At 33.7% G+C, this 16,453-nt stretch overlaps 1 protein-coding gene and 1 pseudogene across 1 annotated transcript; both read left to right on the top strand.

Moving 5' to 3' along the window:
• Positions 1 to 2,881: 2,881 nt before the first annotated feature.
• Positions 2,882 to 4,253, top strand: LOC131627667 (probable disease resistance RPP8-like protein 2). The gene is made up of 3 exons (XM_058898507.1): positions 2,882 to 3,812; positions 3,970 to 4,101; positions 4,188 to 4,253. Exons 1-3 carry the CDS (start codon positions 2,970 to 2,972, stop codon positions 4,251 to 4,253), a joined length of 1,041 nt encoding a protein of 346 aa, XP_058754490.1. The 5' UTR covers positions 2,882 to 2,969.
• A 192-nt stretch (positions 4,254 to 4,445) lies between these two features.
• Positions 4,446 to 16,093, top strand: LOC131627666 (syntaxin-71-like; annotated as a pseudogene).
• The last annotated feature ends 360 nt before the right edge of the window (positions 16,094 to 16,453 follow it).

Genomic DNA, 16,453 nt, shown 5'->3' with positions numbered 1-16,453 from the left:
ATTTAGGTTGTTTAGAAGCATTTTGATTTGGTTTGAAGGTTGATTTAGGGGTCTGCCATGGAAGTTGTAGGAAATTGCATCGCAGGGGTGTTTCGGAAGTTCATTTCCGAAAACACCTCCCTCCCAGTTTTCGGAAATGAACTTCCGAAATATATCAGAAGTTCAAATTTTTTTGTTTTTTATTTTGTCTCGCATATTAATCGATTTCAATTGTTTACAGGAACATGTCTTCTAGAGAGGGCGCTAAGGGAAGAAAGGATTCTTCAAAGAAAGAGGTGAAAGAGGTGAAGGAGGTGAAGGAGAAGAAGAAGGTTTCGACCGGCTCTACTTCTCGTTCCCAGGGGGCCCGGGGCCCGGATGCTCAAGCTCAGTCTTCAGGCGTGAGAGTCGTGATCAACGCTGATGGTTCTGAGACTGAGTGGGATGAGGATTGGTATAATTATCTTCATTCGGAGGAGTTCGCTCGTCGGGAAGAATAACGTGTTTTTTTTGTTTGATGTGTATTTTGTAACGCTCGTCGGGCAGAATAACATGTTTTTGTTTTGTTTTGTTCTGATTTCGGATTGTATCGCACAGTGTATTTGTATTGGATTTATCATGTTAGTTTTTGGAAGTGGTAACCGGGGTCGGAACATATGACGGATGAGGTGGATGTCTGGAGGAAGTAGAACTGGAGATACGTCCACCACGAGACAAAGTAGCCAATCAATGTAAGCTATAGTTTATGATTATCATCTGGGGAGGTCATTTCTAAAAAATCAAGATTAAAATTAATAAGATTTTTTTTCCAATTTTTTGTAATGACGTCCCCTGATGAAAATAATAAATTATAGCTTACATTGATTGGCTCCTTTGTCTCGCGGTGGACGTACCTCCGGGTCTTCTTCCTCCGGACATCCACCTCCTCCGTCATATGTTTCGGCTCCGGTTACACCTCCTCCGTCATTTGTTACTTTCAGTTGTACGTATTTTTATTAAAATAATAAATAAACCTTTTGAAATTTGGAAGCCTTTTTTTCTCCCCACCACTCTCTCATCCCCACCTACCCGTGTTTAACAATATGTAACTTTAATTTTATGTAATATTAACGTTGTAATTTTCACCCGATTAAATAAAGCGAATTGTTCATTTTCTTCTGTCCAGACCTATTTTCGGAAGTGCATTTCCGAATTCCTCCAAGGGGGGTGCGCTCGGAGATGAACTTCCGAAACACCACATTTTCTGAAAAGTGACTTTATTTCGGAGATGCATCTCCGAAATCAATATTTTATATTAAAAAAAACACGTTTTCGGAAGTTCATTTCCGAAAACACCTTTTTCAAGAAAAAAGTACAGTTTCGGAAATGAACTTCCGAAACAAGGGGTATTGTGGTAAATTCACCGGAGGTGGCCAAGAAGGTTGGGAGGTGGGTGAAGAAATTCTCATAAATTTTGGTGGCTAATCTGTCAATTCCTCGGATTGGCTGATTCTCCCTGTAGGCTTAGAGAAGGGGATATGCAGCTCTTTTGAGGGTTGTTCATGATGGCGTTCCAATTATATGTCGAGTATAACTTCTGGAAACCTTTCTTGGAGCTCTTTTTTAATCTTTTTTTCTGTAGCTTGTACTTCTCAAGATAGTTCCCGAGATTAGGGATTGATCTCTCTTCGCCTCCAGGTTTTATAGTGGTGAGACTTGTTACTCTTGAGACTCATTTTGCCTTTTGTTCATCTTCGGAAAAAATATGAATTGTTATTTATTTCTTTGATTCGTACATAACACACAACTTCAGAGTATCCCAAACATATAGACTAATTTATTAAAAATAATAATTCATAACCCTATCCTCTTCATTAACAAAAAACGAATTGAGTGTTTGACTGTTCTGAAGATGGTTTTTTCTTAATTTTCATAAGAAAAATAATTTTATTTAAATGATTACAAGGAGGTACTAAAATCTAACAATACAACATTGATACGTACAATCACTAGTGCAAAAAGAACAATACAATTTTAACATTTACACCCAATATACTAAAAACGGGTGTAAATAAGAAATGCAGTGGCAATTTTGTAAATAAAATGTTGTTTTAAGTATTAACACATGACAATTTACACCCTATTTTAAAAATCGGGTGTAAACTAAAAATATTATTATAATCGGATTTCAATTACTCCTGTTAAATATAAAAGGGATGTAAATTTAAATGAACTAAAAAATATATTTAATTTTATAACTTAAAATATTAAGCTATTTCGTTGTATAACATGTATAGTTATAATATATGAAATATAGTTATCACTTATCATAAGAGTTACTACATATCATGTAACTTAACATATCATTAAGTTTTACTACATATCATTTAATACAGTATGAAAAAGAACCAGAGAATAATAAGTTACCAACAACGCGCAGCTTCAACAAATGTGAAAACGGAAAAGCGATTCTTGCTCCTCTTAAAAGTGCTTATATAACGTGCTTTTCATTCTCTTCCTCGACCAAATCCAATCTGTGGCAAAGCATGGTGATTAATGGAACAAGCAAATGAGAATGAAGTTAAGAGAAACTAAAGATACGTGAAGATGATGCGGACGCGGACTCATGATGGAATTCGGTACGTGCGTTTTTTTCCAGTGAGTTTCAGTTTCCATCTTCTTCATCTCTCTTCTTCGATTGTTGCTGCGTGATTGTTGTTCAATTATGGTGTATGTATAGTGTTAAATTGTTAACGAATTCGTCATTTCGCAACATGCACACCAAGTGTACGGTGAAATTCCTCAACTGAATTCTTTCTTTTTTTTTGTTTGATTTCTACTGTGGAATTGTTGTTGTGTTATTTTTCTCAAATAATCCCTTGTCATTGTTTCACTTTTGTTCCATGAGTTAGTAGACAAAAAACATTGCAGATTATTCACGTTCTCTGTTGTTTTTCAATAGGGAATATAATGCAGATGTAGACAAGAAAGCATGGATTCATTTGAATTTTATGCAAGAAAAGAAATTGAATGTCATCTACACTGAATTTAAGCTCCTCAGGGTGTTAGAATTAGACGGTGTTCGGTTAGTTAGCTTGCCAAGTACCATTGGGGACCTGATTCAGTTACGGTATCTGGGATTGAGGAAGACTTATCTCGAAGGAAAACTTCCACTTTCCATTGGAAACTTGCTAAACCTACAAACTCTTGATTTGAGGTATTGTCGTTTTCTTAAGAAAATACCAAATGTAATTTGGAAGTTGGTGAACTTGAGACATTTGCTGTTGTATACACCGCATGATCCTCCAGATAGCGGGCATCTACGGCTGGATACATTAACCAATCTACAAAGCCTACCATACATTGAGGCTGGAAACTGGATAGCAGATGGTGGTTTAGCAAATATGACCAATCTTAGGCAGCTGGGCATACATGGATTATCAGGACCAATGGTGAATTCTGTTCTTTCTTCCATACAAGGGTTACACAATCTTCATTCATTGTCATTATCACTTCAATCTGAGGAGGATGAGTTTCCAATCTTTATGCAGCTGTCTCAGTGCACACAACTTGAAAAGCTGTCTTTGAATGGAAAGATCAAGAAGCTACCCGATCCACATGAGTTCCCGCCAAATATGTTGAAACTAACTTTACACAATTCTCACCTACAGAAGGAGTCCATTACCAAACTTGAGAGATTGCCGAAACTTAAAATGCTTGTTTTGGGTGAAGGAGCATACAACTGGGCCAAATTGAGCTTTGGTGCTGAAGGGTTTCCACAGTTACATGTTTTGCGGCTATTTCTTTTGAAAGAAATGGAGGAATGGAAAGTCGAGGAAAAAGCAATGCCAATGGCAAGTATTTGGAATGTCTTGCTAAGGGAAAGACATCTGATGCCATTAAGAAGTTAGTAGAACTCACACCTCCAACAGCTTTATTGGTTGTTAAAGACAAAGGTGCACAACACTTTGATTGTCTTATATTTATGTGCATTCTGGTGCGGCTTTGCAGTATGGGATTGATAAGGATTTCTCAAACGAGTCTAGGCATGTTGTTTTCTATGATATGGGTTATAGCAGTACCTATGCTGCACTTGTGTATTTCTCATCTTATAAAAGTAAAGAGTATGGGAAGACTGTTTCGGTCAATCAGTTTCAGTTATGATATTTTTGGGAAAACGTGTTCTAATTGGTATTCATGATCATAGATATAAATATGAAATTTATCAGCTGAATTTGTATTCTATAATGAAAGTTGATTACTTTGAATTCATGATGTTAATGAAGGAGGAATAAGTGCATAATATAGGACTAGGATTGGTGACTACCACCAAACAACAGAAGAATAATTTTATAATGAAAAAAATATGGGATTGCATTCATGTTAAATGGGAGATAAATTTGTACTGCGTTCCTCTTAATTTGTTCACTTCATAATCCATGTAGGTCAAGGATGTCCGTTGGAATCCTGAGCTGGGTGGTCAGCATATGGAGTTGCGACTGGTAGAGTATTTTGCTAATGAATTCAATGCACAAGTTGGTGTTGGAATAGATGTGAGAAAATTTCCTAAGGCTAAGGCCGTCATCGACATTCTCTTCCGTGTCGACGCCGTCTGCAAAAAATACGACAAATACGACATCGATAAACAACGCGAACTCAACGCTTACGGTGATGACGCCTTCGCCCGTCTCTACGCCGCCGTTGATTCCACCATTCAACAAGCCCTCATTGTTCGTTTCTCAAACCCCATTTGTTTGATCGTGCAAAGTTTTTATCTTTACGCTTCGAAAATGCTGTCTGATTAAGAAAATGATAACCCTTTTGAGTTTTGATAAATTGGTTGTTTGAAATGTAGAAATCTGAGGCTGCTACTAAAGAGAATAATAGGGTTGCTGCTGCGGCTATGAATGTTGAGGTTCGTAGAGCCAAGGGGAGATTGATGGATGAAGTTCCTAAACTCCGAAAACTCGTTAATAAGAAGGTATAAGTATAAGCATTGTTTCTAGCTTTCTGATAAAGAAACGATATGTCAGTGTCAGTGTCGGTGTCTAAAACCGACATAGACCATTGTGATTACATTTAATTTATTCGTTATTTCAAGTTATTATCAATGGGTCAGTGTGGATGTCGTGTTTCTAGTGTCCATGGTTTATTGATTATGATCAATATAAAATCTAGCATTTGAGAAGCGTATTATTATTTCTATATCTGTTAGTTTTTGATGCATTAAGTATTAGCATTCAAAAAATTGCGGTTAAATATGGTTGATGCAATAGCGATTATGGCTGAAATTGGTTACAGGTTAAGGGTCTAACAAAGGAAGACATAGCCATTCGACAAGATCTTGTTGACGTATTGCCAGAAAGAATCCAAGCAATACCGGATGGTATTACATCTGCTGCTAATCAGACGGGAGGATGGGCGGCTACTTCATCTCATCCGCGTATCAAGTTCGATACACTAGGTGATTAGTGTTGCAGACATAGAATACATTTTATAGAGACATTTGAATTTTGAAATAACGTTGATCGCTTTCGTTTCAATCTCAGAGGGACATATTGGCAGTGATTATTTCAATCCAAGTGAAGAATCCAGTCAGTTTCGATCAGAATATGAATTGCGCAAGATGAAACAGGTCTGATAGAATTCTGCTTTGCTTCACTTTGGTGTCTATGATAAAGCAGAAAGGACATGAGTTTTGTAGCTATTATTACTGTCATTCGTGAATGGTTGCGATTTTGGTTTCTGCAGGATGAAGGGCTTGATATCATATCTGAAGGATTGGATACTTTGAAAAATCTAGCTTATGATATGAATGAGGTTGGTGATGAATCTTGTTTTACTAGTAGTTCCATTTGAAAATTGTTGGATTTTAAGAGGATAATCATTTTCTCTCTTTTTTCCCTTCTCGACTATGCTCAGGAATTAGATCGACAAGTTCCTTTAATGGATGAAATTGACACAAAGGTAAAAAAAAAGTTGTTAATTCGATCTTTCTTTTCTATTTTGAAATAAATAAGTTTAAAAAATAATATTGTAAGTATGTCATAGATACATTACAAGGTGCTTTTGTGCTTGGCCTGATTGTACAGGTGGATAAAGCAACAAGTGATGTGAGAAACACTAACTTGCGGCTGAAGAAAACTCTCACCAAGGTAACTGACACGTTTAATTGCACTCTCCTTTGCGTGATAATTTGCAAGTTTTCATTGATATGTAAAATTTGTTTCATCTCCAGCTGAGATCCAGTCGAAATTTCTGTATCTAATTTTGGTTATTGGTTAAACTTAGATAGGATAATCAGTAGTTAGACTTCACTAATCATAGAAATTTCATGCTTATGATGAAATTTCATGCTTTTAATACTTGGTATTGATTTCACCAAAAGGAATGAGTGGACAGGTTATTCCTTTTTTAAACTTAAAATTATTGTACATTCATGTATAAATATGATTGTAGAAAATTCTCACTTTGATGATTATGATGATTATAGGTAAGTATGCATTTCAAAAGGTTGAGGAGCAAAATCTACAAGATCAAATGCAAATGGTTGAAGAGGATAAAGACATAGAAATGTCGCCAAAACAAAAGTCAAAGAAGAAGAAGAAAACTTATATATGAAGAAAGTGTTATGACTTAGTTAAAATATAATTTTTATGTGTATGATTTTATAGTACTTGGAATATTATAACTGCACATGATTTTGTATACTTTTTGGTTAATATTAAAAATATTTTGACTTAGTTAAAATATGATTTTTATGTGTATGATTTTATAGTATTTGCAATATTATGACTGAAAATGAAATATAACTAAATGGTGTGTATGAAATAGGGTGTAAATAGATATAATTGTTCATTCATAAATGGCGTATTTACACCTGATTTTTACTAAAATAGGGGGTAATTAAGAACATATTTACACCCGATTTTTATTAAAATAGGGTGTAATTAAAACATAATTAAGCCCAATTACACCCAATTTTTATTAAAATAGGGTGTAATTAAAACGTAATTACGTCCAATTACACCCAATTTTTATTAAAACAGGGTGTAATTAAAACGTAATTACGCACAATTACACCCGATTTTTATTAAAACAGGGTGTAATTAAAAACGTAATTATGCCCAATTACACCCGATTTTTATTAAAACAGAGTGTAATTAAAAACGTAATTACGCCCAATTACACCCGATTTTTGTTAAAAATAACGGGTGTAAATTCGTTAGACATTTCTCACCCTGTGGATATACACCCGATTTTTATTAAAAATAATGGGTGTAAATTTAATAAAAAACGGGTGTAAATTAACATTTTTGTACTAGTGAATGGCTTAATTTAGAAGAAAAAAATTACACAAAGCATAACCATGTCATATGATTAGCTAACAAATCAAAAAAGAAAAAGAGGACCCTCCTACTATTATCCCATCCTTCGTTGACCACCAACAGGGACTTTGCTTTTGAGATAACTTGGTTCTATCAGTAAGTTTTCCTTCAAAAACTAACCACAAAGCTTTCATGACAGAAAAACTTAACAACTGTCATGCATGGCAGCTCAAACTACTAACCCCTCACCAGCGATATATAAATTCACTTAGGCCACAATACATTGTATTGGATTCAAAAACCACATTGACAAAGTAGTTTCCGGTTTGGTTTTGTTCCTATACATAAACCAATTTCATGATAACTTTTTAACGCTATCTATCACTATAAATGCCTTACCCACTACACTCTTGAAAATATCGTATCAACTAAATACTCAAAATCATGATTTTAAGTTGTATTTGTGGTTGCGGCTATTGCAGTTGTTTTGTGATACAGATGGTGGTCGTTATAGCGTGAATTTATATTTAAAGTATAAAATATTATTTTTTATATTTTATATGCCATTCATTTCCTCTCTAAATTTTTATATATATCTATTCCTCGTTATTTTAAATATTACTAATCCTTTTAAAACATACCTTAAATCTTTGATATAATAGAAAAGGAGATAGACAAAATAATTTTCGCGTGCATTGCATAATATGTTTCGGTTTGATGCAGTCTGACACTAGCTGATACAACCGTAGTGGTGTTATGATGCGCCCGTTGCAGTGTTATAATGCGGTTTTTATTGTGATTTGAAATCACACTGCAATTACAGCCTGATACAGACGTGGACACTACCGCAACCGCTATTGCAGTTTTTGAGTTTTGTTTTGTTATTCAATTGGTTGCAGAAGTTTTTGTTTTGATGGATTTTATTTGTATAATTTGTAATCTTCTAAGCAATTTTTATATTTTGTAATTACTTTTGTTTTGATAGTTTCACTTTTATATTAACATAATATTTCACCATTACAAACAAAATTCTTTGACTTGTAACAAGATATAGGGTGCGTTTGATTTGTTAATAAATATGGTACTGGACAGGACAACTTTCTTTGTACCTTGTTTGATGCATAAATTAATTATGGTACTGGACAAAATAAATGATAAGGGACATGACAAAACTGTGATTTCTTGTCCCTCTCTAAACCATGGGACAACTTTTTGTCCCAGGTACAGATTATTAAAAAAAACATCAAAATATCATATATTTTTTTCACCCTCTTTCTCATTATTTAATATTTTAATTTATAAATATAATATTAATATTTTATAAATCAATAATGTTATAATAACATTATATTATTTTTATTCCGTTCATCGACATATCAAACAAAGTAGAGAAAAAAAATTATTTGTCATTTTTCTTTTCTTCTCAATATTTAATATTTTGATTCATAAATATCAATATTTTATATAACAATAAAAAGTATTATAGTTAAAAATTAAATTATTTTATCTGCTTCATAAATATATTAAAACGACAAAGTAAAAACATTTATCTCTTTATCCATTTTTCCTCCTTTTTATAATTTAATATTTTGATTCATAAATATTAATATTTTATATATTAATAAATAATATTATAGTAAAAATCATATTATTTTCTCTGATGCATAAACATATTAAGGAATATTAAGAAAAATTGAGAAAAAAATTGTCCAGTGCATTAATCATCAAACACAGTACAATACATAAAACTGTCTTGTACTATTCTGTACTGTTTAGTATTGTTCTGTCCAGTACTTCTCATTTTGCAAATCAAACCCACCCATAGAAACATAGTTACTTTATCAATTGTATGTGTGAAATCACACGTTCAATTTTAAATTTCCTTTAAAAGCATCTAAAAAACCAAAATAAATATAATAAACCGGCCCACAAAGTAGATGGCGGAACCGGAAAAGAAAAACTAAACCGACCAACTTTCATGGCTTTATAAACCCTAACCCTACTTCTTGTATATAATAGCATGAAAACCTAGCAGCCTCCTCAACCTCAACAATGAATAATTTCAACAAGTTAGATCCAGAGATCATTCTTACTCACATCCTTCCACGTCTCGACGGCACTACCTTAACTGTCTTATCTTCTGTCTCCTCCGAATTCCGTCATATGATCTCCAAAAACAATGAACTATGGAAGAACATTTGCACCTCTACCTGGCCTTACTTACACCATTGGAACTTCAGTCAAATCATCTCTACCTTCCCTCGTGGATACTGTTCCTTCTTCTCCGATGCATTCCCTTCCCTTCATCATCATAATAATAGTTATAATTTTCAGTCTCAATCTCAATGTATTGATCTTCCTCCCACAAAGGATTTGATCTACGCCATTGATATATATCTCCAGGGAGAGCCACATCCTATGCTTACATCAACGGTTCGATCTCAAGAAAAAACTTTTCTCAGGTTGTACACCAATAGATCGCACACCGATTCACATGATTATTTTCAAGAGAATTTCAGGTTGAATTGGATCGTGGTCGATCCAACTGGAAAGCGTGCTGGAAGCTTGTGTCATTCTAGTTGCAAACCGGATTCGGTTGAAGAAAGCTTAACTACTACTGTGTTGGTGTACAAGATGGTAATGCTGGGGCTGCCTGGTATTTCTACGGAGATGGTGAAATGTCATGCGAAGGTCGTGTGCTACGACAAAGGAAGAAAGGGGTTGGGGGCTGAGTTTCGAATGGAGGATATGAATGGGAAGCTTGTGTCGTCGGAACACGCTAATATTATTGTCATGAACGCCATTCATAATGGGAAGAGGAAGAAACTTGATCTATAGAAGCAACTTTGTTAATAATCATAATAGATTGAAAAGGTTGGTACCTTTTATATTTGTTAAAAGTATTATTATAAGCCAGTTCTTCATCATGTATTAGGTTTTGTTTTTGATATAAATACTGTTGCTGTAATGGCCTCTCTATTTTTTTAATATTAGATTGTTGATGTATTAGGATTGTTGTGACTACGGGCAGGGTCGGAAGAGTCGTTTCTCGGTTAGTTCCGTTTATTTTGCTGTTTTTTCTAGTTGTATTTCTTTTAGTCTCAGCTAAAAAATTCGACAAAGTTTTGTCTTTGGTTTGGAAATCTCAATTTTTTTTAAAATTAAAGCTTTCGGTTAGAAAATTCTTATTGATAGACTTCCGACTAAGGATCTTTTAATGGTTAGAGGTTTGCACCTTCCCGCGTGGATTCTAGTAATTGTGTCTTGTGTGGGATTGTGGTTGAATTGTTGGAACATTTGTTTTTGTCGTGTCCGGTGGTTGGGTTGAATTGGAAAGAGGTGGCGGAGTGGGTGGATTTTACGGGAGGGCATGGCGGCGGTTGTAGGGGGAGTTTCATGAAGTGGTTTTTCTTTTGCAAAACCAAGAGAGTTAAAGAAGGTAAAGAAGCTTGTCTTTGGTTTGCTTTTTGTTGGAATATTTGGTCGCTCCGTAATGGTATTATTTTCCGCAATGATAGGTGGAACATCTTGGACGTCGTTTGGAATATCAAGGTAACGGTTTGGAGGTAGTCTTTCATTGGTGAAATTACTCACTCCAATTATAACTTTTACGATTTTAGCAAAGACCGTGTGTTTTTCTATCGTAATTGCAATTGATTTGTAATCTTCCATTTTTTGTCGAGACTTTTGTTCTCGTTTTTTTGTAAAAAGGTTTGAGAATCCTTAGTTCTCTCGTTTATAATATCTAGCTTACACAAAAAAAAAAACTTATATCAAGAACAATGGAGGACTTGATGAAAGATATAAAGTTAGTAATCGAAGAAAACAATAAAAATAAAATAAAAATGCTTTAATTAAAAAAAATAGAAAATGGACGCAAATTCATTCGAGTCAACGGTGTCTTAATTCAAATCAAGCTTTCTATGATTCAAATCAAGTTAGCAGAGTCAATATCTAAATTTTCACACTCATGTTTAATTTGAATCATGCTCAACCTTGATTCAAAACACACTTCTAAAAATTGGTTTTTAAAGAAAATTGAAGTTTAATATTCAATCTAAAGTTAGTATGATAATAATCATTCATTCATGCGTTTTCTAAACCAAATAATTAACTAATTTGACTTGAACCATATTGCATCGACTTTGACCTAAGGGTTCAATTTATGCATGCAAAAATACGATTTAATGAATTGCACTCAATTCTAAGATATGTGTAAAGATATAACTTATAGGAGACTCAATTATCAAAAGGATAAATGATCAACGATAATAATAATTGGACAAGCAACAAAACCAAAACTCTATAGAGAAGAGCAACTTCAGTCTCCCTTTTTTTTATGCTTGACAACTTGCACACTTGCATTGTAATTGAGTCGACTTGAGCATTAAGTAAAGCGTGATCAAGGCTTTTCTTTCATGCTTCCCCTAAAATATTGCACCATACCAAATTTGCATAAAGTGGACATAATCAAATCTGGACTCACATTAAAACGCTCCTCCTTTGACAATATTAAAAAGAAAGAGATGTTAAAAGATACAAAATAACCAACAACCAAAACAAATAATACAGAGAAAAAAAAGTTACACTTATTAACACTCTCTCAAAGACCGTGATGTGAGGTTTCGTTAAAAGATACCTCAAAATTCTTTGGCGGTCATAAAGTGAAATTCCTTAGGTTACGCTTAATGTTGAGTGCACGTCCACATGCTAAATATAATATCCGGCATACTCATGATTAAATAGAGTAAAGATATTATCTTACATCTATATTTGATAATGTCGATCTCAACGTCTCGCTTGTCTTTATCTATCAGCTCATTTGAAGTCATAGGAGAGATGTCTATTTTTAATCTCTCATATTGTATTCCCTTAGGAGCTCCATACAATATTTTATCTGGATGATGAGTGCGCCAGTCTCTATTTGCTTGATTTGAAATTCCAAAAAATAGTTGAGTTCGCCCGTCAATGGCATTTCAAACTCTCTTTGCATGATAGTAGAGAATTCTCTACATCTTCATAACAATTGTCTTTATCTTCCGTCACATTGACCTTAGAAGAGTAGATCTTCAAGGAGGTGCTTTTACTTTCTTCTGATAATCATTTGTTCTTTCTTTCAAATAAACTTCATATATACTTCATACTTCATAATAAATCAGCTTTACAAATAACCCGTAAAATAACAAAAGTCTTAAAGTTATACATCTTGGTTTTCAGTTACCTACGCATATAACTCAATACTTTGCCAACACAATCCCGATTAGATAATGTCACATTGAAATTAACTAACATTATTATATTAGATTGCTTCATATAATTCAAATGTCACCACCAATTAAGACTTTATCTCCACTTTCAATTGACGGAAACACATCCATACCCTCGATTATTTCAAAAACAAAAAAAAAGGGGATATATGATGATTATTTCAAAAACAAAAAAAAAGGGGATATATGATTTTTTTTTTTAAATAGGTTATGTATATATGATATTTTTTTAAATGAGATCGATAGATCCATGATATTTGATAAAGTATTATAAAATAATATGATCTATGAAACCGATTCTACTTAATATAATTGAACTTAATTATTCTTATTGTTGTGGATGTATTTATAATTTTTTACTATGGGGACTTCTAAAATGATAAAATACCGATACTAGGTACACGTATCGTACTTATGATACTTATTTTTTTCTTAATGTTCGATTTTGAGTGAAATTTGTGATTATGTGAAATATCATATCGTATAATTATGTATTTTAATTTCTTTGATATTGTATTTTAACATTATTTTTTATCTTTTAAAACTTTTACAATAACAATATTTTGTTAGACCATGTGCAATGGTGAGTTTATTTGAACTCAACACCACAAAATCATGTGCAATGGTGTGTGTAGTGTAGTGTTGAGTGTGTGTTGGAGGAGAGAGATGTTGAGAAAACTCAACACCATGTAAACTGACGCACGGGTTGACGTGGCAGCGGCTGGTTGGTTGACCAGATTTTTATCCATTTAATACTTTGAATTCATTTATTTCGTTGCAAATTATTTTTTTTAATTTTTTTTTACCAAAATTCATGATTTTTTTCTCTATAAATAGAGACTTGGTTCATTTGATTTGGACACAGAAAAAAAAATCAAAATTTTCACTATCTTAATCTTATTATTATCTTTCTATTAGTGTTTACGTTACTTGTGTGTTGTATTTTAATTTAATTTAATATGATTTGTATCGTATCCAATTATTTAAATAAATTTTGTTTTTATTACAAAAAATTAAAAAATAAATTGTTAAGTATTTATTATTTTAATTTAATTTTAATCGATAATTGTAATTTTATGTGATTATAAAAATAAAAATAAAATTTAAATAAGAATATGAAAATAAAAAGTGGTGGGGTAGGGTGTTGAGTGAAAAACCATTGGAGAAGGTAAAAGTTGAATGAGTGTTGAGTTATTAAGTGGAAGAGAGAGAAAATGATGTGGAGTGTTGGGAGTTGAAAAAGTGGGTGTTGAGTGTTGAAACCATTGTAAATGGTCTTATGAACCTAACAATTTAGTTCTCTATTCATATATCTTATAGAAAACTCTTATTTTTTATTGACGTGCGTCCGTCTGTACTTTAATTTTTTTTAATGACATATCACGTACCGGTACTCATACCTATGCATCATAGATTATTTATTAACTCGTGTTCGACTCCGGTTGAACTTTGGTTAAATCTTAAATTAATATCTTTATCGATGCAGTAAGAAGTTTAGTTTTGATTATTTTGTTTATGCTATCCATTGTGATTTCTTTATATGATTTTTTTAATAGTAATTAAATAAGAGAAAATGGGTGATGTATTTACAGTGTAAAATACTTTATATTGTCAATCAATTACCACCATGTATTCAATTAAACAATTCTTTTATTTTAAAAAAAAGTTTAATAACATGGAAGATTGATGGTTTTCTATTGGATGACAGTGTAAAACTATTTTATACTGTCAGTACACTACATTTTTACTTATTAAATAATATGAATAGAATATTCAGACAACCAACAAAAAGGAAAGATCTAAAAAAAATACACCCAGTCATCCATACTTGGAAGATTAATAATTTCTTAAGAAAATATATGTGGTATCTTTCATTAGCACACTTGGATTTTTTTTTTTCGATAAACAATGGGATTTATAAAACAAAGCACAAAAAGTGCTCAAAGGACATTACAGAAAATGGTGATACTGAGCACCACTATAGTCAATCCAACAGAAAGTAAATTACATAAAATCCAATGGACATTGATTCCATTCGTAGAAATTACACAAAACTCTCCGTTTGTTTCCAATCAACAACCACCACCACGAAAACATCTTCACACTATGCACTATTTCATCCATGTCTGCGACAGCGTTACTAAAGATGATGTCGTTCCACTGTTTCCAAATGCACCAACAGATTGCCATCCAAATGCAGCCCACTCTCTTTCTTGAACATCTAAAACTCACAGCCTCCACCATGTGCAGAAAGTGATCAATACAGTCATTCTCTTGCAAAGGAACAATGTCCATCCATTGAAAAATGATTTGCCACAGCCTATGAATAAATGCACAATTGATAAAGAGATGGTGAATATCTTCAACAATCCTGCAACCGAAAACACAGAAACTGTTTTCATCATTTTCCAAAATTCCTCTTTTAACAAGTTGAGCTTTTGTTGCAAGCCTATTATGGATGAGCCTCCAGCCGAACACTTTAACTTTAGACGGCATCAATAGATCCCACAGAAATGAAATGGCAGCTGCACTTCTTTGATCCAACACACTTGCTAACCGACCCTGCTGCAACCTTTTATAATAGGATGAAACCTTGAATTCTCCACAACCATTTAAAGGCCACACAAACATATCTTTCACATTAATCCGAGGCTCTACCTGAAATAAGATTTGCTTCAGCTCCTCAAGTTCCTCCCTTGCCTCCAAATTAAGTGCAGAATAATGGTCTGTGATGCGCCAAACCCACTTGGAGTTTTCCGCACTTCCCATGGACTGCACACTGGAATCCGCTTCCGTCACAACCTGAAAAAGAGAGGGAAAGAGTAACCAGAAAGGGCTGTTTCCGAACCACCTTTTCGTCCAAAACGGCACCCGCGCACCATCTCCTAGTTTGATGGATAGTAACTGCGTGAAACCCGTATCTTCAACTACATCTCCTATCCTCATCAAATCTTTCCACCATAAAGATTCCAAAGCTTTGTTTCCTGTTACTTTTTTGAAGAGAATCATGTCATGTAATAAGATTTGAGATTGTTTGTTGATAATCTTGGAAGGGTTTCCAAAGTTGTAGAATAATTTTGAATGGTTTAACATCATGTTTCTATAGCCTAAAGTTTTTAAATGGATTGCATAACAATTTCCCCTGCTGAAAGTATGCAGAAACTCTCAAAAGGAATTCAGCTCAGGAATTGAACAAATAAAACACTCATAATTACTTTCAAACTAACAGAAATATAAGAAAAAAGATTCATGTAGATTGAATAAGGATTTAAATATGTCATCTTGTTCTTTTAAATATGCCAAATAATAATTGAAGCCATTAAAAGCAGAAAATGTACATTGAGTGAGCAACAAAACAAACACCCTTAAGTCACAAACCAGAAGGCAAGCCAACCAACACCTACTAAATAAATCTCAACCAAAACACCTCAATACAAAAACACAGTCTAGCCAAGCAACTAGAAACACATTAAACTCCTTAAGATCTAAATCATGGGCAAGTGTATGTTGGTGATTTTAGTATCATCAATGTATTTTGGTAGTAATGTGATTTACTGTAGGGCGATGCAATTATGCGTTAAGCTTGAAACGAGTTAGGGTAGCGTGGAGTGCACGCTCGTAGAGCCAAACGTGCAATTGAATACAAATAATAGAAACGGGGTTTCAAGGGGCGGAGCCCCTGAAGGGGTGCGCGGCAGCGCCCTGCCGGGGTCCAAGGGGCAGCGCCCCTGGCTGGGGCCCCGTTCAAAAAATTCGTTTGAATAGTTGCACCCTTTCCCAACCTACATAACCATTTTACCGAACATGTGTGTCGTTTCCCAACAGACATAACTGTTTTTACCGAACAGGTGTGTCATTTCGGTTTCTATTGTTGATCTCCTATATAAGGAGTCATTTGGC

This window comes from Vicia villosa, unplaced genomic scaffold, assembly GCF_029867415.1.
Source record: "Vicia villosa cultivar HV-30 ecotype Madison, WI unplaced genomic scaffold, Vvil1.0 ctg.000393F_1_1, whole genome shotgun sequence".
Taxonomy (NCBI): Eukaryota; Viridiplantae; Streptophyta; class Magnoliopsida; order Fabales; family Fabaceae; genus Vicia; species Vicia villosa.
This window is presented reverse-complemented; position numbering and strand designations above follow the sequence as displayed.